Source organism: Phoca vitulina, unplaced genomic scaffold (genome assembly GCF_004348235.1).
Source record: "Phoca vitulina isolate PV1807 unplaced genomic scaffold, GSC_HSeal_1.0 scaffold9, whole genome shotgun sequence".
Taxonomy (NCBI): Eukaryota; Metazoa; Chordata; class Mammalia; order Carnivora; family Phocidae; genus Phoca; species Phoca vitulina.
In genome coordinates this window covers 9,315,793-9,341,764 of record NW_022589712.1, presented here as the reverse complement: position 1 = coordinate 9,341,764, position 25,972 = coordinate 9,315,793, and the positions used below count along the sequence as shown (strand labels likewise).

Below are 25,972 nucleotides of genomic sequence, written 5' to 3'. Positions count from 1 at the left end.
CTCAGAAATTCTCTGATCTAACCAGTTCCTCTCTTGTAGTAAAGCAAGCTCTCAAAGGCACTGCTCATTTCACCTCACATTTGTCTTAAAAATCAAAGAATTTAAACCTCTAGGCTTTGTTTCTTTGTTTTACAGAATTTCCTCTTTTTGTCACTTCATAGAACACACTGAGAAAGTCAAGAGGTGGTTTTGATTTTGAGGTAGAGTGGTTTTGGTCAGTGGTCCTGTCTACTCCTGTAGTTCAGGCTGGTAGAGGTTGTACCCATCATCCTCACTGAGTACATGCTGATGTTCGGTCCTTAGTATGTTCACCAGAAGCACTGTTATTAAAGAAAAAAATGTACGTGTCATTTTACCATTACACAGTTTCCTACTTTGTGCACATACTCACTCTCTCCCTCTCAACACACAATCCATGTACACAAATGCAAGTACACATGTATCTAAGGATTAGTAAAAAGGCAAATCATCAACATGGACATGCAAGGGACAGAGGCCCCTGTGAATCTCAGACTTCTAGCCAGCAGCTTGAGTACTTGTGGTGTTTGGTAAGAGCACTGTTCTTTCTCCACTAATACTTGGCTGCCTCTTTTTGACCCAGCGCTAATACCACATGAGGGGCTCTTGTTAACACAAAAGCACTGAATTTTCTCATTGCTTAATACATGTAAAATTTTGACCCTCCAGGCTTTTACCAAAAAAGATCCATAAGATTGTCTGGATAAAGTAGAATAGTGGGACTATGTTAATTTTTTCTGTGTGTATGGTGTTTAAGAGACCAAAACTCCACAAACACCTCAAAATCATCAAGAAAGGGGTGCCTGGCTGGCTCAGCCGGTAAAGCATGAGACTCTTAATCTCGGCGTTGTGAGTTTGAGCCCCATGTTGAGTGTAGAGATTACCTTAAAAAAAAAAAATCACCAAGAAAAGTTGGTACTTCGGGAGGATGGGCTTCTTTTGTGTCTTGGAACTCCCTACATCCCTAGAGACTGACTCTGTGCTAAGAACTTCAGGAAAAGTGAAAAAAGGATTACTAAGTAAAGCGTTAGTTCGTTCTTTCTGGCTTATATTTTATTTTTAAAGATTTATTTATTTATTTGACAGAGAAAGAGAGCACGAGAAGGGGGGGGTGGCAGGCAGAGGGAGAAGCAGACTCCCCGCTGAGCAGGGAGCCTGACACTGGGCTCGATCCCAGGATCATGACCCAAACCAAAGGCAGACGCTTTAACCGACTGAGCCACCCAGGCGCCCCATCTTTCCCTGCCTTATGTTTTAAAAAAAATTTTTAAAGGTTTAAAAATTAAAAAATTATTACTAAAAGATTGGGCAAAAGTATTGGGGATTATTTTCTAGTCTAACATAAGATGGGCATAGCTTACAAGAACTTTCTAGGACAGGAAAGGTTCTGTCCTGACCACGTCTAGGTTTCTGTATCCTTGCTTCCTTATCCTAGTGTAGAGTTTTTTTCACTTCGGGGTTGTCTGTAACTGCCTTCACTCAGCCCTCTGCTCCCTCCGTCTCTGGCTCCTGTCGGTGGCTCACTTGATGCTCAAGCTCTCTCTTCCCAGGTCCAGAGAGCCGTCTTGTGCCAAGGACCACTGTTGGGTCTTCTGAGGAAGTCAGGGAGCACTGGTGACCTCACAACGCGCTGGTTTTTTTTGTTTTTTTTTTAAGATTTTATTTATTTATTTGACAGAGAGAGACACAGCGAGAGAGGGAACACAAGCCGGGGGAGTGGGAGAGGGAGAAGCAGGCTTCCTGCCGAGCAGGGAGCCTGATGTGGGGCTTGATCCCAGGACCCTGGGATCCTGACCTGAGCCGAAGGCAGATGCTTAATGACTAGGCCACCCAGGCACCCCGGAACACGCTGTTCTTTATGTCAGAATCAGCACTGCCCATGACGAAGGGAAAGCGGTGGTGGTCGCGTGTGACCTGCTGAGGCCCAGGTGCGGCTGGCTTCTAGACCTGGCTCAGACCTGCATCCTGTCGTGACCAAGGACCTTCAGGCTCCAGGCAGCCTTTCTCAGAGAGGCCTCTGAGTTGTGGATTTCAACAATCTCTGGATGAGCCAGATAGGGCTCTCGGGTCTTAATGGGAAAGAGCTATGCTGTAGATCTTACTAGTACGAGTAGCTTGTTTGACCAGAATAAGTAAATTGCTCGCGTTGGGATTAGACAAACCATTTCATAGCCATTTCTTACAGGTATGGAATGGTTTGTAGGTGGGCGTCACATCTCTAGGGTGAAAATTTCTGAAAACACTCCCATCCACCAGAAGTGTTTATCTTCTTTTCTAAGCCCCCACAACATCCCAATGTGGAATAAAAGTCAGGGGCCTCATACGCAGATATGTCCTTTATCTGAACTTTATCTGCCCAATAGTGCACAGAAATCAAATGAATGTAAACCTAGACTTTGCTCTTGACCTACTTTTTGCATCTGTAAACTCCTGGAGTCGTCGCTGGGCATGGGGGCACAAGCAGTAGATGGACAGTCCTAGGTCTGGTCGTCTTACCTGTGCTCTCAGAGTCTTGCTGATTTCGGAGTTAGATATTTAACAGGCCGGCTTTGGCATATGTGCTTTTACCTGGTAGAGTTGTGTTTCAGGGGATCTGCACTCCCCATCCAGGTAATAGACTCCTGTTTAAATAGAGTCTGTATCGTCGTCAGAGAAATGGGTAGCTGTTGTCTTCGTGAGAAAAAGGGGAAGAGCCACCTTATATTTGCTCACAGCTGTTTTCTAAACAGTGTAAGTTCAGGGAGGATCATGTCGTCGTGCTGACCGTCTTCTTTGTGATTTCAGAGGTGGTGGCGCAGTGGTGCACCCAGGGAGACCTCCTGGCTGTCGCTGGTATGGAACGGCAGACCCAGCTTGGTGACCTCCCCAACGGCCCTCTTCTGAAGAGTGCCATGGTCAAGTTCTACAATGTCCGCGGGGAGCACATCTTTACTCTGGACACGCTTGTACAAGTAAGGATGTGTGTCAGACCTTCACTGTGTTAGTATGCTCCCCAAGCTCTGTGAAATACCGAGACTTGGGTATGCTTACTGTAATTATCTTCAACAGATTTTAATCTCTCATTGACCTTAATTAAATTATGGAGTATAAACCAGAAAAAATAAAGAGAGGAACAAGTTTTTGCCTTTAACCAGAATACTTTATTACATTCCCCACTCAAAAGAGTGGACAGTGAGTAAGCAGAGTGAGCTGGTGTTTATCATCATCCCAAGTAGAAGTTAGAAACTTAGAGAAGTGTGTGCTGAATCTTCATTTATTTGCTCTGATTTTATGTTTTTTTATGCCAACAATGTACTTTTACATCTGAACCAAATTATTAAACAGTAGGTAAAAAAGCTTAAAGATATTTAGGAAAGATGCACAGGTAGCCCTTTCCTGTTTGTTTTTATTTCCCAGAGATCTTTAGACCAGTTCACTTCTGGTCTGGATCAGCTGTCATGGAGGACGAAATTCTCAGTCAGGTGTAGTGGAGATAGGTCTGCCAGTGAGTTGAGGATTGACAGGGGTGATAACACATTAGAGACTTACATCCTAACCTTACTCAGCTCTAAGAGGCAGGTATACCAGATTTGGGGAAATTTGTAATTAGATATAAACATTCATTATTTAAATATATCTTTTTTTTATTTGTGAAAAAATACACATGACATAAAATTTACCTTTTTAAATCATTTTTAAGTGTACATTTCAATAGCATGAACTATATTACATTATTGTTTAATCAATCTCCAGAATTTTTTCATCTTACAAAACTGAAACTGCCAGTGCATTCCCCTGCAAAATAGTAGGTACTCAGTAAATATTTGCTTGGTATGATTGATGGGTGGACAAGTTGTCAACATATGCTTTCTGTAATTCTTTCTGTTGACAGTTTGAACCCGTAGGCTCTGTGCCTTCCAGTCAGATGATATGCTGACTTTCTGTCCCTAGCCTCACTGAAAGGCAAGTAGGAGAGGATGGGAATTTCCAGCCCTTTCTGAGTTAGTAAGGCTTTTACATTTATTAGAATATTTGTGAGTTGCAGTGCTGTAACACACTGCAGGTAAATTCAGCATTGTCCACTATTCTGTCTGACTCAGGGCGCCCCTCCTGCTGGCATTCTGTTCCTTCTACAAGGAATGTCCTTCCCCGCCATGTCAGCGTGGGGAAGTCCATCCTCCTTAATGCCAGCACAGTCATATCCTTTTGTAAATCTGCCAATGATTGCAACCCCTCTTCTCTGTGAAGCATCCCCTTGGGATGTTTGATATTTCTGATAATTATTATACTTTTCTGTCTACTTGTCTTATCTTCTTGAAGTCAAAGATCACATTTTCTTCATTTCTCTGATCGTCATTGTGCCTAGAATATGGTAGAGGCTCAGTGACCTCAACCACTGCAGACGTTTTCATCAACTATAATGTGAAACTAACATAGGTCTTGAATTTTAACTGTTTGGGGCTCAGGGCTAAGAAGGGAGCTTAGCTGATCTTCCTTTCGGGAAAAATATCCATCTAGTGTCTCAGCATTTTAATAAATTATTCTTTTTTTCATTTGAGGATGTTTCAACCATTGAAAAAATTGCCTCATTAATATAAAGTTAAATAATGATGCTATTAAAAATCAAGTACAACATTAATTGTAGGTGGCACCATCCTAACTTTTTTCTGTAATGATTCTAAAATCACAGGTTATCTGTGCTATGCTATTCAAGTTGTCCAAAGGAAGGGACATTTTTATAGCAGGAAGGAAGTTAGGAAATTTATTGGGCTGTTTATAGAAAGAACTAAATGCAATTTAGATTGGATAATTTATTTCCAAGTTAATTAGATTGTAGGTTGTGTACAAAGCCGTTGCTGGGCACAAACTTGTGGCAGCCTCAGCTTTAAAATTGATTCTCCTGATTTACTCATAACAGCAATGCTAATGGCTGAAGCTCTTATAAGGAAATATACTGCAATTTGTTTTCCTTTACTTTCTACCTGTTGTAATTGAAAATTCTGTAATTTACCTCATTAGCTATTTCTGTGACCAGCTATATGTAATTGCATATCTGTTAATCTGACAACGGATTTTTAGAGTTAGCATTACCTGCTGAAGTTCACAGACTTAAGTAATTTGGGTCTGGGGTTTTGGTTGGTTGGTTGGTTGGTTTTGTTTTAGCTTTATGAATGTTTTTTGCATGAAAGTCATGTTGGAGGGGTCAACTTATATTCTGTAAGTTTCAGTTGTTAATATAAGATATCTGGATAAAAAATTAAGAGAGAAGGGAGAGGAAGAGGTGGTGTGGAAACAAGAAATGAAATGAGAGATTGCATTTATGGTCATTGACTCTGTACTCCAGGAGTGTCCATTAGCAAAGGTATATATTGCCCCCCTTTGTTGAGGACTCACTGTACCTATTCTTATGAAGCTGCCACAAGAGTGCTTTCTCCCCCATTTGCTATAAATAGATGAGGTACTTCCTGAGGTTGTCTGCTTTCAGAATACAAGAATGGTATGTTCTTTTAAAACCGAGATGTGGGTGCCTGGATGCTGAGCTAGCTTTTACTACTGCACCTTAGTGGCCAAATCATTATGGCTTAACATTCAAAACTGTCCATGGCTCCAGCCAATATAGTTTGATGGTGACCACTCACCCAACTTGGTCTATTTAAAAGTGAACTGTTGTAGAAGGCTTTTTCTTTGTACACACTTGTACAAACATTAGACATTCCCTTTGTATACACTTGTACAAACATTAGACATCCTCTTCAAATATTAGACATTTGAAGTGTATTTCCTCTAAGACAGAGATCATCCTACCTTCTTAGGGGAGCTGCAGAAGGGAGGGGTGGAGCTGCAGTGACTGTGGGAGGCCAGGAGGGCCCTCTGACACCCACAGGATCGGACGCGTCAGTGGTCCACATCCCTAGTCCTCAGCCCAGGGCCCTCATCAGCCAGAAACTGTGGGTTCAGACAGCCTCGTGGTCCCTCTCTTGGGACAGCTGGCTTTGACTCTTTTGTTGTCTGTTGTCTTTTATCTTGCTTGAGCAGCTTATCTTTAATATGGAAAGAACATCTTGTTTTTTATTCCTCTTAAATTTTTAGAGGACTCCATGCAACTCACTGCAGATACAAAAATAGCAATACGGTGAGGAAGCTTTCAGTGTTTTAAAATTTAAATAAACTCCATCTGAGTCAGGCCTCTGCTGAAACTGCCTTGTTGGAGCAGCCTTCTCTGCTCCCCTCTGTCTGAAATGACCCCCTCACTCTTTCTCAAGTCCCTTATCCTGCCCTTCTTCACTACCTGACATGAACAGGTAGTCCTCCTCGGAGGGACTAAGATACGCATCTCTCTCCCTGTCCCACCTCAGAGTGTCAGCTCCATAAGGGCAGGGAATTTATTTTATTCAGTATCAGGCCCCAACACCTAGAACGTGTCTTACCCATCGTATACAACTAACAGTTACCTGAATGACTGACTGGATGAGTGTGTGGTGTGTATTGTATAGCAGCAGGAGGTAAGGTTGGGAGGAATGTAGCTTGTCTTCATGTGCCAGAGGGGCTGAAACCAGCCATTTATTAATACAGTCCATGAGCTGTAGCCGAGGAAGTCAGAGGAGCAGACTACCCTGCCACCCTCACGTGGCTCAGCATCAGACGAGACAGGGAGATCCTTGAGAGGACAACCTGACTGTGTGTTAGCCGCTCACCAAACCTCCATATGAGTAGCCTCTCTCTGCAGCTGAGCAATACCTCTCCTTGTTCCATCAAACTCACCAAAGCACTTGATTTCTCCCATACTAATGCTCCCTGAAATGTAGCTCATTTTCTTGTCCTTTTGCCTTGGATTTAGACGTGCAAAGTATGTGAACTTCCCTACACAGATTAAGATTTGAATGTTACCAACTTCACAGTTCTAGCCATTGGTTCTAAAAATAGTCATTTTGTGTGATTTGAGAGAGAGATTAAGTCCACAGATTTACAGCTGAGTTTTTCCCTAGCAGATAGCAGCTGTTCAAACAAAAGCATTCATCTGTGGGAGTTGTGTTAGTGTGCACCCTTATCTTGTTCCAGGTTTACTGGAATTAACCATTTGGTACGTTTCTCTTCTGTCGTGAGTCCTGGCTGGTGGGCAGTTCTTAGGACGGCGCTCTGTGGGTGAGGGCTGTGGGCAGGCAGGCCGTGGATTCGTTCTCTGCTGGCACCACAGATCCTAGGGGACGGAGGGCAGAAAGCACTGATTGGGAGGCAGCTGAATCGAGACACTCCACACCCCATGTCTGCGGGCATGTGCGCGTACCTCCACTTTGAGTCTTGTTCTTTCCAAAACAACAGGACATTTGTAGGGAGGGCTTTGTAGGCTGAACTACCCATAAACAGCACAGGAAATTTGGCACCAAAAGGAAATGAGACTTTAGAAAAGTAAGATGACATATAAAAACGGTATAAAAGTATTAGAGAGGTATAAAAGGATTTCCTGTGTGGTTTCTTATTTGTTGATTTCCAGCTCTGTTGAGTTGACATGAAGGTTCTGTAAATTTCAAGTATACAAGTGTGGATTTGATACACTTGGGTATTGCAGTAGGATTGCATCATGAGATTCACTGATACCTCCATCACAACACATAATTATCATTTCTTTTTTGTGGGAAAAACATTTAAGATACAGTGTCTCTTAGCAACTTTCAAATACATAGTATAGTCTTTGTACAGGCTTACAGGACTTAGAGGTATCCTGAGGTCATGGCCCCACTGCCGCCCTCCTCCACTCAATGGGAATTACAATAATCAATTTCCCCACATCAGAGAGACCTTAAAACCTTCAGGCAAGAAGATCAGCTCTCACTATCTGTAAATTCTTTATTTTTCTGTTATAGCCTTAACATTTAGTGTAGAAAGGTACCAGTATTTATTTTGCTACTTTATCATCCTACGTGGAGTATATGCTGAAAAAATAACTTATATGAGCATGTGTTCCCCTCTTTACTGAAACAGACAATCACTGATGTGGACAAGTAAGTGAATGCTCACCCCAAACGCTGTGCTATAAATCCCTGTTGGTATTCTTGGTACTTCCCGGTAACCTTGCTCCGGATAACAGTTCCCCCTTTGAGACTCCGCAGGTATCACGTCCTCAGGCCGCTTACCTCCCGCCCTTTGCTCTGGGTTCTGGTTTTCACCCTTTCCCGCCCTATGAGTCCTCCTTGCGGAGAAGTCTGTCTTAGTGGATATCATGCGCAGAACGGGAGCACGGTCCTTCCTCACCTTCCAGACAGGCTGTCTCTTGCTGTCTTGTGCACGTTAACAGCACTTCTTGGCTAATTTATCCCCACTTTCGGGCCCACGTGACCTGCAGATTCTTTCCTGCCGTAGCGAATCATTCTGGTCATTGTCCGTTTGCTAATGACACAGCCTGTTTCTCCTCCTGTTTGCCTCTTCTGCAGACATGTTGTCCGGTTTGTTTCGGAGTCAAATTGCCTTGACCAAATGGATTACGGGGACAATTTGGGTCTTTTACTTCGCGACTGACAGTTCAGTTTGTTCGTGGGGCATTTGGCATTCTTTAGGCCATGTGTGGTATATGGACAGGAGAGGAGGGAACACCCAGGTAAGGAGCACAGCCGTGGGGCTGAAGGAAGTGGGCGAGAACCATGGCTCTCCTGGGTACTCGCTGTAGCTTAGCCTCTCCAAGCGCCGGGCTCCTGGGCTTCTGGCAAGGTAGGTGAGAGTAACGATACCTCCATGGCAGAACTGAAAGGACTAAATGGGCTGCTGTATGTGCTTGTGAGGCTGTGAGAGAGAGAATTTTCGTCCACCTTGAAAGTCTGTGTTAAGTGGTTTAAGTTCCTTTATACAAAGATATGAGCTACATACTTATCATATGATAATTTTATGTAAGATCCTCCCAAAACATGTTTTAACTGCTACTATGAAAAGCAGAAGGCAGGACAGAGGGGACAGGAGGACAGATGTGTAACCTGCACTTCCGGGGATTGATGATAGCAAAGGAATTTTTTGTGTATTTTGTGTGTGTTATCTGCTTTGTCTCCAGTAGTGATTACGGCTTACTCTGTGAGGTCTGCCCCACTTGTGGGATCCTCTTGTAAGGAGGCTCATCTGGAAGTATCTGGAGGCCTGCACACTTGAGTTCCAGGCTCCGTGGTCCTCCTCCAGGGGGTCGCGGCTGGGGTCCCAACCTGCACTGCCTGGGCTCACAGAGATGGAAAGAGAAGATGGAGTATCTTCAGCCTTGCATTTTGTTTTGAAGTTGAAACCAGGATTAGCTGACCCTGGAGGCTATTTTAAGCAAGTGTCTTCATCTGTTCCTTTTATCTTGATGTTTGTCACTGAAGTGCTGTGAAAATTCTGCTCCTGTCACTCCTATAACAGATCTGACACCCCACTTCTGATCTTTCCAGCCCCTCAAGACCTCACTAAATTAGAGCCCCATCCAGCTGGACAGGAATGAACCGATTCTCCCGCGGCTTCCCCGTCACAGCCCTCCGCCTCCTCCTCCTTTCTTGGTGGATCTTACTTAGCTGGCACCCTGGAGCCTCGGAGTTTTTTCACTATAACTAGTTTCTGACTTGCATATTTGGAGTTAGCATGCCTTTCAAAGCAGCGGTGGTGGTCCCAGCCCCCTGGAGCAGCCACCACAGGAACTGTGTGTCCCCCCACCACTGTCCTCTCCCCGGGGAGCTTTCTGTTTTCTTCTTCTGGCCCGTAGCCAAGGGGAACCGTCATTCAGGGACTGTGGGTTATAGCCTATGATAGGTCTTGGAAGTACCTCTGGCATCTTCCCTCTCCTTTAATCCTCACAGCTCCCATTTTACTCCTGAGAACATGCGAGACATCCCGGGGTTGTAGATGAGTCCCCAGGTCACACAGCATGTGACCCGGACCAGCGTCAATTTCACTCTGAAATGCTCCTTGTCAGGACCAAAGGGAAGGGCCATCTGGTCTGCCTCCTCACCACCTCCCCAGGCCACAGGAACAACCACTGGTTTCTTGGGGATCCAGATAACCAGAGTTCAGTAAGGAATGTGGGTTACTGTACCCCAGGCTAAGTGCATCTTCCAGCAGAGACATCATTGTACAGAGCTAAGTTAGGTTTTACGGTACCGAATCAAATGAGATAATACACATAAAAGAACTTCGCAAAACTATTCCAGTGCTTTGTGTTCTGGCCTGGGGACCTGACTATTTTCCAATGAAAATAGTGAATTTCTGTGATGTAGTATTTCATTGTCTATTATACTTTTCAAAACCAATATTCTCGGCAACTATTAGGTCACTTTATTTTGCTTGACACACCCGTGCATGACCTCCTGTGCTTTACCGCAAGAGCAGAACCTGAGTGTCGCCTCCCTCACTTCCCGGCAGCGCCCTATCGTCTCCATCTGCTGGGGACACCGGGACTCGCGGCTGCTGATGGCTTCAGGACCGGCCCTGTATGTGGTGCGTGTGGAGCACCGCGTGTGCAGCCTGCAGCTGCTGTGCCGGCAGGCCGTGGCCAGCGCCCTGCGGGAGGACAAGGACGTCAGCAAGCTGGCCCTGCCCCCCCGCCTCTGCTCCTACCTCTCCACCGCCTTCATCCCCACCATCAAGGTAGAGCCTCTCCACCCTCCCCTGCTCTTCCTCGGCCCCTGCCAGCTCCCCACTCCCAGAGGGCTGGCCAGGAGGGTGGCCGAGTCCTAGCAGGCGGGCCGGAGTCGTGTGTGCTCCTCGGCGAGAGTACCCGGGTGACACTGCTTCCGATTGCGGTCTGTCCCTGGCACCGCTGTTCCACCAGAGACTCGCCTTGTGCGAGGGGTGTAAGCTTCCTCGTGGCAAAGGCGGTCTTGGAGGTTGAGTGCCATGCCATCCTGATGCTCATTCTGCCTTGTTCAATCCTAACTTCCTGGCAGATGCTTCAGAAAAGTGGGAAACCTGTTCCGAGAAGTTTGAGTAGCTTGCTCCATCGCCAGTTACGGGAATGGTCAGGTTGAACCCTGTCCTGAGGATGGAGCCACTGTGCTGAGGAGGGGTGACCCCCACCCCGCACTCGCTATTGCTCGTCAGGTTTTTGGTGGTGTGTGGAACAGATCTGCCAGGGGCTGTTCAGGTGCGGGTTTTCCTCTAACCTCGGGGCCTCCGCACCTTACATTCTTGTCTGTGTTCTCTGTTCTGTATTCTCTCTGTGCTTCTAAGCGTCAGATTGACTTGTTCAGGTGATTTTTTTCTTAAAACATCAGTTTTAGAATCTGTTGTGATGTATTTTCAAGTTGCTTTACAATCTTGGTTGTGTACCAGGGATTCTCAACCCTGGCTGAACATTAAAATCACATGGGGAGTTTTTAGAAAATACACATGCCCATCCCCTGCTCCCAGAGATTCCAATTTCATTGTTTGAGGTGGGATTCTAGCTTCGCTATTTTTTTTAAAGGTCCCAGGAGATTCTTCTGCACACCCACAGTTGAGAATCACTGTCCCACACCACATCGTTAACCCTCCCCGAGCTACCAGCCAGTGCTCTGTTGGAGTAATCAGTGACGTCCATACTCGTTTCTTTCCATGTCCTGCCTCTAGCCCCCAATTCCAGATCCCAACAACATGCGAGACTTTGTCAGCTACCCCTCAGCCGGCAACGAGCGTCTGCACTGCACCATGAAGCGCACAGAGGACGACCCGGAGGTGGGAGGTCCGTGTTACACCCTCTACCTGGAGTACCTGGGCGGGCTCGTGCCCATCCTCAAGGGGCGGCGCATCAGCAAGCTGCGGCCAGAGTTCGTCATTATGGACCCCCGGACGGATAGCAAATCAGGTGGGCCTCCGCGCCACAGAGACTAAGACCTCATTCTTAGGTGTGGTTGAGGAATAGTTTTCCTGACACCGTGCAAAGACAGTGCCTACTTAGGAAACGTGAGCCTGTGTTTTGGCTGGCATGGAACATCCTGGAAGCTGCCCCGTTTCCAAAATTGTATCGAAGTTAATGATTCCCTAAATGTACTTTCTGATGGGTTTTTAACAGATCTGCCAGGGGCTGATCTCCGTAAGGCTTCGTGTGACTGGGGCCGTGGATAGAGGAAACATCAGCTCTCTGTCAGGGGGAAGCTGGTCCAGGCTTTCTGGGAACAGTAGATTCCTCTTTTAGTTACTCATCAGGTATTATCAAGGGCCTTAATGTACTGTTGAGACCAGCTGATACTAACAGGGAGGTACCTCTCTGCCCTCCCAGAGCGAGTGATAGAATTAAAATTCTCAGACCTTCAGCCTACTCCTCAGCCTCCTGCTAGAATCTTACTTCTGCTCCTCACTAATCCACTGTGAGCTGCTTTTTAGCTGATTACCGAGGAAAATTCCCTTGCTCATCCATGAAGATTTTGGCATGATGACTCATTCTACCCTTCTAAGAACTCTCTCCTGTACTGATCTTCGGTACTCACTTGGCGTGCTCCGGGTGCTCGCTGCATGCTCGTCTCTGCCATCCTAGAGTGGGAGCCTCCAGAGTAAAGGGACTTGGCTGTTTCTCTTTGCACCGTGGATGCTTGCCCAGTGTCCTAAGCTAGTGACTGCTGAGGCCCGCGTGCCCCCCCAGCAGTATCAGCCGGCTCCCATGTGCTACTGCCGCCCCTCCCCATGAAATCCTGCTCGTCACCAGCCTCCTGTGCTGGCCACCTGTCAGTCGGGCTGCTGGAGTCCTGCGGGGCCTGTGGTGGTTGTTGGGCCCGGCTCCGTCTGAGGCCTGGGCGGAGGGAACGGCCTCCTCTCTCCACCCCAGGGCCTGGCACGTGCCTGACCTCGAAAGGGATTTGTGTCACGGGAGCCTACCGCTCTCCACTCCCCTGCTCCTGCTGTCTCTCCCGCCCGTTAGACCGGCCTCTGCCCCCTATGTCCCTGAAGGCACGGTGATGCGCTAGTGTCATGGGCAGCGGGCCTTTCCGGCCTGGCGTGCTCGCTCACTCGGCTCACTGGGCCGCTGCCCCACCTCTGTCTGATCTGCGTTATTGGTTCAGCGTCCATGGCGGCATTCTGCTGTCAGGGTCACCGTGTAAAACTGAAGGCAGTAAAACTGTACTTTAACACGTTGGATATTAGTCCATTTGTTTGTCTTTTGAGTCATGCGATGAACTAGTACCAAAAGCAGGGAAAGTGAGCGGAACTGGAGGCTGGTAGGGAGGTGGGTAGAACGGAGGGAGAGAGAAGATTGAGAAGGAAGGCAGGCAAAGCGAGGAGAACAGGAGGGCAGTGGGCACTGACCTCGAAGGGGAGGGGGAAGAGCCGGTGCTGATCAGTGCTGCCTGAGGGCGCGTGGGGCCCGGCAGTCTTCTCATGGGCGGAGGTCGTTGTGTCTGAGGCTCCCCACCATGTGTACAAGTTCATAAAACCTCTCCTCAGATTGCATGTTGAGGGAACGGATGTGAAGAGCTTGCTTCTGTCCCAAGTGCGTAAATTCCGCACTAAAAACAGGACAGAAGACGCAGGCGGGGCTGCCGAGGGGTACTGAGGCCTCGAGCTCCCAAACCCCGTGCTGGCTGGGGGCTTCTGCTCCTGCTTACTGTTCGCGTCCAGCTCACAGCAAACGCGGGTGGACTCGACTGCTGGCAGTCCTCTGGGGAATAAGATGTCTTATTTTTGTAATTAAAAGAATCAGAACATTATAAAGCAAAGCAGATGCACAGTATGTATTCAGTGCTCCCTTTGTCCACGATCGTTGGGTCTCCCGTGGTCATGGGGCAATGTCCGGGTGTCTCTGCTTCCAGGGGGTTCAGAAACCTCTTTTGGGTGACAAGACAACACTCGAAAAGTTCAGTAAGAATGTCAAGATTTTAAGACCTCAAGACAGACGCAGAAGCTGTGTCACGAGGCAGAACATGAGTAATTGCCAAGCGGGTGGTATACGGACACGGTTCAGAGCAGGAGCGCTGACTTCTGACTTCGGGGAGCCGGGAACTTCTCGTGAGCTGATTAACTCTTCGAAGCCTGCACATCCGTGCTTCTCAGAATGTGGTCCTGGGGTCACCTCCCTGCAGATCCCCTGGGGTATTTATCTAAATACAGGCTGCCAGGCCTGCCCTTTAGCCTCATTCGGTGGGTCTGGGGTGAGGCCTCCACGTGTGCACCTGCTGCTGCCCGGCTGGCAGTCGGGCTTCGAAGCCTGTGACCCACTGTCGTAAGTGTTCTCCACGCAGCTGAACAGACACACGCCTCAGGATGTGTATGTTTATAATTGAGAGCATAACATGAGAGCATATTTTTTTTAAGCAAAAATCCACCAATTTTTAAAAGGCATCTTTAGTCAGAACTTACTGTGGGTGGAGTTGTGTCCCCCTAGAAATTCCTACGCTGAAGCCCTTACCTCCCGTGTTACTGTATTTGGAGATAGGGCTTTTAGGGAGTGATTTGGGTGAAATGAGGCTGTCAGGGTAGAGTCTTAACCCAGTCAGATTGGTGGCCTTGCAAGAAAAGAGGGAGGGCTCTGTCTCTCCACATGTACACACACATGCTAAGGCAAGACCCAGCGAGCACACAGCAAGAGGGTGGCCGACTGCAGGCCGGGAAGAGCGTCCTCACCAGAACATGATCACACCTGCGCCCTGATCCCAGACTTCAGCCTCCAGAAGGGAGACGGAGATTTCTGTTGTCCATAAGCCGCCCAGTCTGTGGCGTAGTGTTAGAGCATGAGTCAAGGACAACAACAAATGGCATGACGTACAGCAACTGTGAAAAATCCTGGATGAGCAGGCAGATCAGGAGCTGAGTGGACAGCACGTTACTGCATTTCCTCAGGCCTGTGAGCTGGCTCCGTGTTCACGAGCACACAGAAGCTTCCTGTGCGTTTACATGCTTGCGTGACTCATGGCCAAGCGTCTTTGGACTAAGTGACTCCTCAAGTAATGTAAAGCACTGCTCAGGGCATGTGAAGTAAGCCTTTTTATTTGATCAAACGCAGGTGCACACCTCCACGGCTTGCTGTCCTCATGGGTCGTGCCTTCTGATGGGGAAGTCGTTTAAGAAGAGGGTGACGTGGGTCTCAGACAGCCTGCTTCCAGGGAGTGTGGCGAGCTGTTTCTGCCTCCAGGGCCCTCAGACAGGTCCCTGTTCACAGATGTCCCTTCCATATGTTCAGAAACACTAGAGATGAGCTTATCTTAGCAAACTCATCCTTTCAAATGTAAATAGCCCTTTTGAATGATAAAGTCCCCTCAAATTCCGTAAATGATTTCATTGCAGTTGGACAGTTGGGCTTTTTTATAACCTGGTGAGGTTCTTGGAGCCTTGAGGGAATGAGGCTTTTGTCAGCAAAACGAAGTGGTTTTGCAGATGGGCTCCCTACAGCGAGGGCAGAGCAGGGCTCGGGGAGTGAAGGGATGTGGGGGGTGGGAGGAAGGCAGTAAAGGAGGAGGGATTCCAAGGAAGGTGTCAGATATGACCTTCATCCGCTGTGCAGTTTCGTGATGGCCCAACCTCTGTGCGCACCGTCTTCTGCCGTAGGACCTCTCTGACCTTCTGCCCAGTGACACAAACACCCCCAGCAGAGCCCAGGACTGCCACGGACAGGCCTCCTGCACAGGCCTGCCTTCCAGCCGCCGCTCACAGCAGGCCAGCGTAAACGTCTGGGAGTCCCTGCAGTGGACCTGACCTTGTCAGGTTTCTAGTCCAGAGCAGGCCTGGAACCAGCGGGGGCCTTGGCAGGCCCCAGGTCAGAAACAGGGTCTTGCGGGGGGTCCGTGAGTCAGCAAGCCCCTTGCTCAGCCTGGGTCCCCCAGTTGCCTGCAAACCTGTATGAACCCAGATGGATGGTTGTGCTGGGAGGTTCCCGCTTTTTGTGCAGTAAACACTGCTAGACTATTTTGTACATTCCAGAGACACTGAAATTCTATGCCCACTCCGATAACAGAAGTTGTTGCCTCCTTTTGCTTAGAAAATTGTTACAGCATAAAAACGTAAAAGGGAAACCATGCTCTGGTCCTTTCTCTTTCAACCTCTGAACTTAAAATGCTGGCCTATAGAGTCGGTCTGTCCTGTAGTTTCCAGGGCTACTGATCCTCATTAGGGTCTTCCTGATAGCACTTTCCAGAGTCTGCTGGTTGTGTCTCACCAGATGAAATCTACGGAAACAGCTTGATCTCCTCCATGCTGGACAGCTGCAACTGCTCGGACTCCAGTGATGTGGAACTGAGTGACGACTGGGCTGCCAAGAAATCCCCCAAAATCTCCCGCGCTAGCAAGTCACCCAAACTCCCAAGGTAAGCTCACTCCCCAGGGCTGGTCGTCCTTGTTTGTGTCTGCAGCAGAACCTCACTGAAGCCGACGCCAGAAGAGCCCTGCAAGAGGGCTTCCCTGCCTTTCATCAGGAAGGTCTGCCAGCAATAATTAGAGCTTTCCTTTCTTCTCCCCTTTGGGTAGACAAATCCACCCATGGGAAGTTTGCTAAGTCCTCAGAACTCAGGGTTAGTACTGACAATGGGCAGCATGGGGTGGCAGAAGCTCCCTGGTGCATGTGGTGGTTCTTCCAGTCCAGAAAAGTAAGGAGAAGGGTTTACGATGAGTGTAACATAATGCATTGAACAGAATGCCCAGTTTAAATACCTTCTAATGCTGTAATTGGAAATAAATCGTAAACTAAAAAAATCTCACATGCCAAAGGTTTGTCCTAAAGAGTGGCAAAAAGCTAAGAGTAGATAGAAGGGCCTGTTGTGTCCTAGGTGAGAGTCCCCTCTGATCCTGGCTCCACTCCCAAAGGCCGTATGACCTCGGGGTATAACCTTGAATGAACTCGTGACCCGGATGCCAGTGTCCTTATCTGTGGAAGGTAAAGGGTGGGCCAGATCTTCACTAAGCTGTCTTTAGCTCTAAAATTCAATGATGCTGTGCAAAATTAAGATATAATTTATGTACAGGTACATATCTGCCCAGATCTCAAAGACATAATTTCCTGCACAGTTGATAAAGCAGAATATTTACCACCCAGTTGAAGGTAACATTTCCATCCTCCTGAAAAGTTCCTCGTGTCCCTTCTCCAGAGTAATCACTGTTCTGACTTCTGTCACCGCAGAGGAGTTTGACTTGTTCTTGAATTTCGTATGAATGGAATCAAACAGTATATACTCCTTTTTTATTTGACTTTTTTTTTGCTCAACATAATGACTGAGATTCATTCGTGTGGTGTGTATCAGTGGTTTTTCTTTTTTGCTCTGTGGTTTCCATTGGAATGGATATACTACAATTTGTTTATTCCTTTTACCAATTGATTGATCTTTGGTAGTTTCCAGTCCGGGGCTATTACAAATCAAACCATTGTAGACATTCTTATACAAGACTTTTTATGGACACCTGCACTCCTTAATCTCGGGTATACACTTAGGAGGGGAGTTGCCAGATCCTGGCACACGTTTATCGGAAACTGCCAATAAACGTATTCCACCCAGTATTCCAGGGTGCCCGCGCTGTTCTGAGTTCCCGCCAGCGGCGTGTGAGGCTTCTGTTCTCGCCCACGGTTGCAGTGTCATTGTTAGAAGATACTCTTTATCCATTCTGGTGGGCATGTCGTGGCATCAACATGTCTAGGGATTGTTGCTGCTAACCAGTTTTTCATATGCTCAGTGGCCATTTGGAGCTCTTCTTTTGTGAAGTGTCTGTTAAGTCTTTTGCCCGTTTTTTATCGAGTTGTTTTTCTTTCATCAAGTTTCAAGAGTCTTTATGTATTCTAGCTATGAGTCTTTGGCAGAGATCCGGAGTGCCACGTATGTGGTGGCCTAACTCAATATGAATTTCTTCACTTTTATGATTAGTGCTTTTTGTGTCCTGTTTAGGAAATCTTTGTCTACCCTTAGGTCATAAAGACATTCTTTTGTTCTTTCCAGAAACTTTGTAGTTTTAGCTTTCATACTTGAATCTCAGATTCATTTTTGTGCATGGTGTGTGTTTTTCCCATATAGATAACCAGTTGCTCAAGCAATTTGATTGATTGATTTTTTTCATCTTTATTCTAAGCTTGTTAAAATCTCAAATAAAATTATGAACTTTCCGACACTTCTACAGTGTTTCAGCTTTTCCCATTAATTAAGGGAGAACATTTAACACATAAGCAACCAAATCTTTCACCTGTAAATGTCCTTTTAAAGTTCCTGGATGTGGCAGTCTCTGCAGCTGGTCCTCATTCCTTCTGTCTTTCCCTGTGTTGGATCCTCCTGCGTGCCACAGCCGGGACTAATTGTCCTCGTACAGAGTTTTCACCAGCTCGGGCCCCCTGTCCACCCAAACTTTGGGAGCCCTCGCTATCGTATCAAGCTCTCAAGCAGTATCTGTGAGGCTCAGGGCTTTCCTCTTCATGGACTGCCATTGACCTTAACAGCACTCTCTGGGGGGTAGACCGGCATTAACACATGTGTCCCTGTGTTACAAACAGAACTGAAGACCAGAAATAGAATGTAGGATCAGAAGGCAGCAGGAAAACTGTAGACCCACAGATTTGATTTAAATATGATCGCTGGTGAAAGGCTAGATAAATCTGTTGAAATCCTAACATTGTAGTAGGAATTGTAAAATCACTGTGGCCTTAAGGTGAAAACTGGCTCTTCCCACCTGCTAGTTTCCCACATGCAGAAGGCGTGTGGATGTTTCTAAACTTAACTATTAGTCCATAGAAAGTGAACCACATTTAATTCTCTGAGGTTCCTTACAAATGAATCACTTTGTCTAATCTCACCATATTTTTTTAAGATTTTATTTATTTAATTGAGAGGGGGAGTGGGAGAGGGAGAAGCAGGCTCCCCGCAGAGCAGGGAGCCTGATGTGAAACTCGATCCCAGGACCCTGAGATCATGAACTGAGCTGAAGGCAGACGCTTAACGACTAAGCCACCCAGGTGCCCCTGATCTTACCATATTTTTAAATATATATTACTCGATATGCAATTCTGTTCTTCTTTCTTCATATTCACAAGGCAAGAGCAGACGGGAGAGGCTTGGGTAAAGAGGCCTGGCCCCTGGGAACGTGGCGCCCCTGGTGGCCACCAGAGCGCGAAGGCGAGGGCCACGGCAGTGGGAGCCTCTCCCACATGTGGGGCCTGACCCTCCTGACCTTGTCTCCACAGGATCAACATTGAGGCCCGGAAGTCTCCCAAGCTGTCCCGGGCTGCTCAGGAGATGTCCAGGTCTCCCCGGTTGCCGATGCGCAAGCCCTCCATTGGCTCGCCCAGTCTGACGCGAAGAGAGTTTCCCTTTGAAGACATCACTCAGGTAGCACCTGGGGTCCAGGGCGGGCCCGTGTTTCTGATGCTCCCCTGCCTGTCTTCCCTCCTCAGTGTGTGCCTGACGGGGACTGAGTCCTGGGCACATCACCCCTGCACTTGCCACCCCAGTCTCCGTGCCTGTCCCTGCCGTTCCAGACACGGGGCATGGAGAACCAGAGCCCTCTTTGCCTTCCTCACCACCCCTGCCCTCAGGGAGGCCCCAGGACCTCCATATCCCCCAGGACCTCCATCCCACCTCAGACACCCCCCTGTTGCCACATGAGTCTTTTCACAGCTTGAGACCTGTCCACACTTGTCCCCTCTGCTCCCTCAAGCCATGTGTGGACTTTTGGTGTCCACAGGAGCCAGTCCCTGGTGGTAGCCCCACAGTCTGGCGCTGCCTGTCTGTCTCTCCTGGTCCCCCTCAGTGCCCTCCAAGTGCCACAGCCTCACTGTTGACTGGCCTCCTTCTGCGTTTGTGCCTTTGCTGCGACTGGGTCACCAGGGTCACCTGCCCACCCCCCCCTTCTTGCTTCCAGATAGAACTCATCACGAAGGCTTCCTTCCCCGGCTCAGCCACAGCAATCCCAAAGCATCTTGTTTGTAACTCCCTTATCACATTCCTCAGTGACTTCCTTGTCTGCAAATAATTGTAAGCCTGTATCCTCCATTGGGTTATAAGCTCTTTGAGGAGCCGCATTTTATTCATCTTTATTATTGCTGTTCACACACATATACACACGTGGCTTAAGCATACTGATCATTTTTAAAAAATTTTTTTAGTTGAATGAGGAAACAGATAATGGGTCGTTTGGGGACATACTGGCATCAGTGCAGCTGGTGTTTCCAGGAGGAATATCGAGGATAAAAATGGATTCAGAGCTAGGTATACCCTCTCTAGGTCAGTGACTAGAGGGAAAGGAGAGGGAAAGGAAAACGTGCCCAGAGCAGCTCTGTGGCCTTTTTAACCTACGCGCGTGCGGACGCGCTGGGACACATCTCCTCCTCACCCCCCACCTGCAGATCTCAGCTCGGTGAGCCACCGTTCGGAAACACGTGCCTGACATGTTCTCCTTAGCTCCTGGTCTGAAAAAGGGTAGAATGATACAGAGAATGAGTACTTCCAGCAGTGCCCACCTGTGACCTTTTTAAGCAAAGATGTTAACATTCTTAGTTCCTAAGTGATCAATAGAAAATACGAAAATAGATGGTGATTTTTTTTTTTCCTTTTTTTCCCCCCCACAGCACAACTATCTTGCTCAGGTCACGTCTAATATCTGGGGAACCAAGTTTAAGATCGTGGGCTTGGCTGCTTTCCTGCCAACCAACCTCGGTGCAGGTAAAAACCATGTCCGCTTCTCTTCCCGCTCTCCCAGCTGAAACTGAGGCTAGAAAGACCATTCAGATGAGCTCTTACGGCACCAGAAGATCAGCATGTACTTTATCTACCTCTAAACTTTGAGTCTACCCACTGTGATTTTGCAGAAATTAGAATTACTACTCAAATGGGTTTTTGCCGGCGGTGCCTTCCTTTATTTGTCTACGTCCTGATTTATGAGCAGACAGAACCAGCCACAGTCTTCCAACAGATCTGGTAGGCTTCTGGTCACTGTGACTTCCGGCCTTTCACTGTGGGCAGGTTTTGGTACCAGTATATTTAGGTTCTTGAGTCAGAAGAAAATTGAGGTTCAGAAAGGGTTAAAGACTGCAAGAAGCTGACTGTTAGTACAGTTCCATGTGGTAAATCCTTATGGATTTCACCCAGAAGCCCCAGATAAATACCCTCTCCGTGCGAAGTTTGAGACACTGAGGAAAACGAAACCAAGGGAGTCATAGCTGGGCTAGCACCCGGCATTTGCATTTTTTCGGTACTCCTGCTCGAGTGAGTAGTAGTAATGTGTCATGTTTACTTGGGGACAGTGAAGGAATGAAATGACAGAAGGTCCTTTTCAAAGCAGCTTCATGCCAGTAGGCACATCCCTGGGTGGGCTGCGGACACGTGCTGTCCCCTCAGCCTTGCTGGATTGCCTCATCATTTGGCACGCACACCTCTCTCTGGAAGGCCGGGCCTGCCTGTGGGTGGTGGTCCCATCTTGCACATCTCTGCGTAACCTACTAAAAATGGTTCTTGAAAAATTCTGAATCTGCCTATTGGAGTTGTTTAAGACATAGTTAGATCCTTTCAATTAAATAAGTTTTGCAAAGCAGATGTTAAAAAGACCTATGCCATGTATCCATCTTAAGAGACTTATTAAATTGTGCTGCATTCGGATTTTTCATTTTGAGGTTTCTCAGCTCAAAGAAAAAGAGGAATAAAAGTAAAATATAAAACTGACTTAGAAAATAAGAATAGGCTGTTCCTGCACATAATGCAAAGAAATCTCTTATAATATTTTCAACAACCTGGAGAGGCTCTGATGACCACGAAAGCGTGTTCTTCAGTAATGCAGCCGTGTGTGGCTGATGCACATGGGGATTCTAGTAGCTACAGTGTGGGTGTCACGTTACCCCATGCATGAGCTGAGAACTGAGCCATCTGCCCACAGGACACACTGAAAAGAGGAATGGAGTCTTAATGCATCTTTTCCTTCTGGATGTTGAATAGATCCACACATAAGTCACCAAGGACCTTGAGACGGGAGAACCTGTAGGTGCCCTCAAGTACATGGTGCTCCAGTGTGAGGAATTCAAGTGCCCAGGAGAAAAGCTTTCTGTTGGGCTGTAGTGAAATCATTGTCCTAATCATGGACTGTTTTTTAAAAAGAGCATTTTAAGCTATTACTATTCATTTGTCAAGCTAAGAGAATTTTCCACTTGATTCTATCTCTTGGATTCTAGATGTGTAAGTTACTTGTGGCACCCTATTAATCTTTGGCACTCTAATGGATTTTAAAAGTGAGTATTGTTGGATATATTTTATATTGGATAATTTGTTTCCTTCAGTTAGAATTATCTGACCCATGAAATTTTATTTTTGATTTTTTGCTTTCTCAATTTAAAAAATATAGAATAAATTCCAAATTCAAAAGATTTGAAGCGGTATGCTGTAAAACTCTCTCTCATCTTCACCTCTGGCCACCTAGTTTCCCCCCCCCCAGCGGCAACTGATGTTATTTTTTTAATCCCTCCTGAGATTTTAAATTTTATTTCTTTTATCAGTCTGAACAACAAAGAATAGCACTTTAATGCATTAATTTTTAAGCTGTAGAGAACTGTCCCGAATTTTTAAGCCAAAGTTCATATTCTCTTTTGTGGGCAAGAGAGACGAACACACAAATAAGGCCTGTGTCTTACTGGAAAAGTCGCCTTAGCCCACACCAGCCCAAGCGCCAGCCTTACAGAGGCATTTCATCAGAGAAGGCCTGCTGGGCCGTGGGAGTTCGAGCTGGTCAGCCACCGGGCGCTAGCGGGGACAGCTGTGGAGACACAGCTGGGCCTAACAAAAAATGAGAATAACAGTAATAATTTGAGAACTTCTACTTACCTCAGGAAAGAGCATTAAACAAAAGAAAGTTGATCCTGATTTTAACCTACCGTGAAACCTAAATTCAGATTCATTGTTCTTAACCAATTTTGTCTCCTCCAAATATTTGAGTCGCCATCCAGGCATCGTCTTAAATGTCCCTGTTGATCAAATATAAAACCTTAGCATGTAAAGAAATGGTGTGGAAGTTCCCTAAATCTCTGTCCTGATCATGAAGTTGAAAGTCAGGAAGATAAGAATCCAGTCCTGAGTAAGGGCAGTGTTCTATTCCAACCTGACCCATGTCACCCCTGTGTCCTGGGTTGCCTGAGATCCCCCTGAGCTTGGCACTCTGCTTATCACAACTATTTTTACTAAATTAAAATTCTGATCGCAAATGAGGCTTTTAAAAAATATATTTATCCTATCCCAGTTCATTCCAGAAAAGCATTTAAGTCTAGGACAGGTTTTTGACATTTGAAATGTGTGGTTCTGTAGACAGACCACTTGGCAAAGTGATTACGCTAGATGGAGAAGTTGCCGTTAGGGAAGCACGGCTGGGGTGGCCAGTGGTGTGCGGGAGGGAGACAAAGGCCCGCTGTCCCACTCTCCCCTGCCTTCTGATGGCAGGGACACCGCAGCCCCATTTCTCTTCCCGTGACCTTGCTGGTGCCTTGGCTGTCCTCGTGCACGTCTCTGTTAACAGTGCTTTCCTCCTCCCCTCCAGTAATCTATAAAACCAGCCTGCTGCATCTCCAGCCGCGGCAGATGACCATCTATCTCCCAGAGGTTCGGAAGATTTCCATGGACTATGTTAATTTACCTGTCTTCAACCCAAATGTTTTCAGTGAAGACGAGGATGATTTACCAGGTGTGTTCTTAGGGGGTCATGACGGGGGCAGAGCAGTAACTAATGGAGGATCACAACATGTCAGTCCGTGCCCACCGCCTTGGTTTGGAAAAGCTATAACTTCCTCAGCTGGTGGGTGTGGTGGCACATCACAGGAGAAAGGTCATACTGTCACTGGTTTGGGGAGGAGGGGAGCTACCAGAGCAAGGACGATGAAGGTGACCATGACACCTCAGGTCCACAGGGCATTCTACCATCTTGTTTTATCTTCACAGTAGTCCTTAGTCATGTGCCCAGCTAGAGAAGTTAACAGGACTGTTGAGAACTCCACAAAATCAGAACTGAAACTGGCTCTCGTTGGCTGTAGGCTAGCCCTCATCCTTTCAGCCCTGCTTAGAGAGCAGCATCACTCCCATGGTCCTGTGGCGCCCACAGAGCCCAGTGTCTCAAAGCCACCCCGTCTCCAGGACAGAAAGCCTTCACATTCACACATCTCTTTCCCAGTGTGCAACGCACATCTCAGTGTACAGAAGCCTGGTCTGAGTTAAAGGTGAATTTCGGCACAAGCTTTTAAAATCCCAGTTTCCAAATTTTCAAATATCTATAGCATCTTAAATTAATTTAAGTGTTTTCTAGGGGGAGGGGATCCTATTTTGATTAACAGAGTAGAATGATTTCTAAGTAGTCTGCCAGTTATTTCCATGTAACTGTTCTCAAAAATATCTACCTGTAATTTTATAAATATGAAGACTCCTCTACTTAGAACCAAGCAGGGTTCTGAATGTCTCTGGTTTCTGAGCCAGAGGAATCTAAATGGGCCACTGACTTCTGTATCTGGTGGTTCTAGAACAGAGGGGGCTATGGTCCGCACCATGGGACAGGGACGGACACGCAGGCCAGCTCAGGCTCTGAACTTGGGGGGGTTGTTTACCTTCTCTTAGCCCAGTTACTTACCTTCTTCACAGGTTTTTACCTGCAAAATCATTTGTACAGTACTTTCTGACAGTAGCTGTTTTTGGTTTTCTGATGGTTATAGCAGGTGGTGTAGACTATCGAAGTCCTAATGGGCAAGGTTTTGCAACCACATAAACCTGCAGTTTGGTGAAGCCTCACACACTTGAGCTTTAGAAAGCACATCCCCTGCAATTTCAGAATCGTGGATCTAGAAGTATCTTTTAACACTTTACGAATAACGCCCACCCTGTGCTCCTGGAGTGTGACTAATAGAGCTCCCCCCTAAGGCTCAGCCCTTGCTGCGGCTATTCCTGTCTGGGCTTCCCAGTCCGAGGGGGGAGCATTTTGTCTCAGGGCTTTCACTTAATGCTGGTGACAGAGAGGCTCTTCTCTTTAGCAGGGAAGACACCTGCCCTCAGTACTTCATGCAGATGAGTGCACATCTGGAGGAGGGATCGGAACAAGAATAATAAAAAACTTGAGATGGGACCCAGATTCACGCAGCCACGAGATAGTTACGTCTCACTAGAGGGCCCCAGGGAAGGGGGAGTCTGACTGGAACCAAGGGTGGGCTTAACTTTTTTTTTTTTTTTAATATTTATTTATTTGAGAGAGAGAGAGCATGAGTAGGGAGAGGGAGAGGGAGAAGCAGGCTCTCTGCTGAGCAGGGAGACCTATGCGGGGCTCGATCCCAGGACCCTGGGATCATGACCTGAGCCGAAGGCAGATGCTTAACCGACTGAGCCCCCCAGGGGCCCCGGGCTTAACTTTTGATGAACTAGCTAGCTGCCTTCATTCTGTAGTTCTAGTAAAAGGTCAGACAGCCTTTACAATTAGCTAGTTAAATCCTGTGTCCTGCTCATATACTAGTTGCCACATGGCACTTACAGGCCCAAATAAGCAAACTTGCCAGTGCTCGATGGTACTTTAGACAGGCACCTGCCTGTGGTGTGGAGATCAATGCTCACATTCATGCTTCATTAAATTCCCTCTTTGTACAAATAGGATATAGTTTTACAGAGGTACAGTACTGTACCTTACATACTGTTTGAAATGCTGAAAAGCAGATAAATTTTAGGAAATGATCCTTCCCTAATAATGCTTATTTGCTGGAAGATTCTTTTCATTGGTATCTCCACTACATTTTACATGGTTCTATTTACAGTCTTAATTTACGTACAAGTTTCACATACACATCTGCTACATAACACTTCCCATATTAACCAATCCATAATTGTGGATAAACCCACTCAGGACCCTCGGCATTATGAGTGCTCAGTGGAGTGTCATGCTATATACCATAGTTCTCTTCTTGCATAAAAGAGTGGGCCGTTTTATGAATTCATGGTAAAAAAGCATCTTTAAACGGTTAAATATTAAAAAATAAAAATAAATAAAAATTAAAAAAAAACAACAACGTTAAGTTATGAGCCATGGTACCATTTAGGTACCAAATTCGGAAGGTTCGAAAGTATATTCATTGAAAAGCTTTGCCTGTGTCCTTCCA

The 25,972-nt window shown here is 46.8% G+C and overlaps 1 protein-coding gene across 6 annotated transcripts in view; it reads left to right on the top strand.

The window, feature by feature from the left end:
- TULP4 (TUB like protein 4) overlaps positions 1–25,972 on the top strand; it is a 235,332-nt gene that overhangs the window by 198,659 nt on the left and 10,701 nt on the right. For all 6 annotated transcript variants that reach the window (XM_032407560.1, XM_032407561.1, XM_032407562.1 and 3 more), the window contains 7 exons: positions 2,803–2,969; positions 10,366–10,590; positions 11,551–11,785; positions 16,067–16,211; positions 19,061–19,205; positions 20,444–20,537; positions 23,389–23,532. In XM_032407560.1, the coding sequence (XP_032263451.1) occupies positions 2,803–2,969; positions 10,366–10,590; positions 11,551–11,785; positions 16,067–16,211; positions 19,061–19,205; positions 20,444–20,537; positions 23,389–23,532 (1,155 nt within the window). The remainder of the gene's footprint in view (positions 1–2,802; positions 2,970–10,365; positions 10,591–11,550; positions 11,786–16,066; positions 16,212–19,060; positions 19,206–20,443; positions 20,538–23,388; positions 23,533–25,972) is intronic.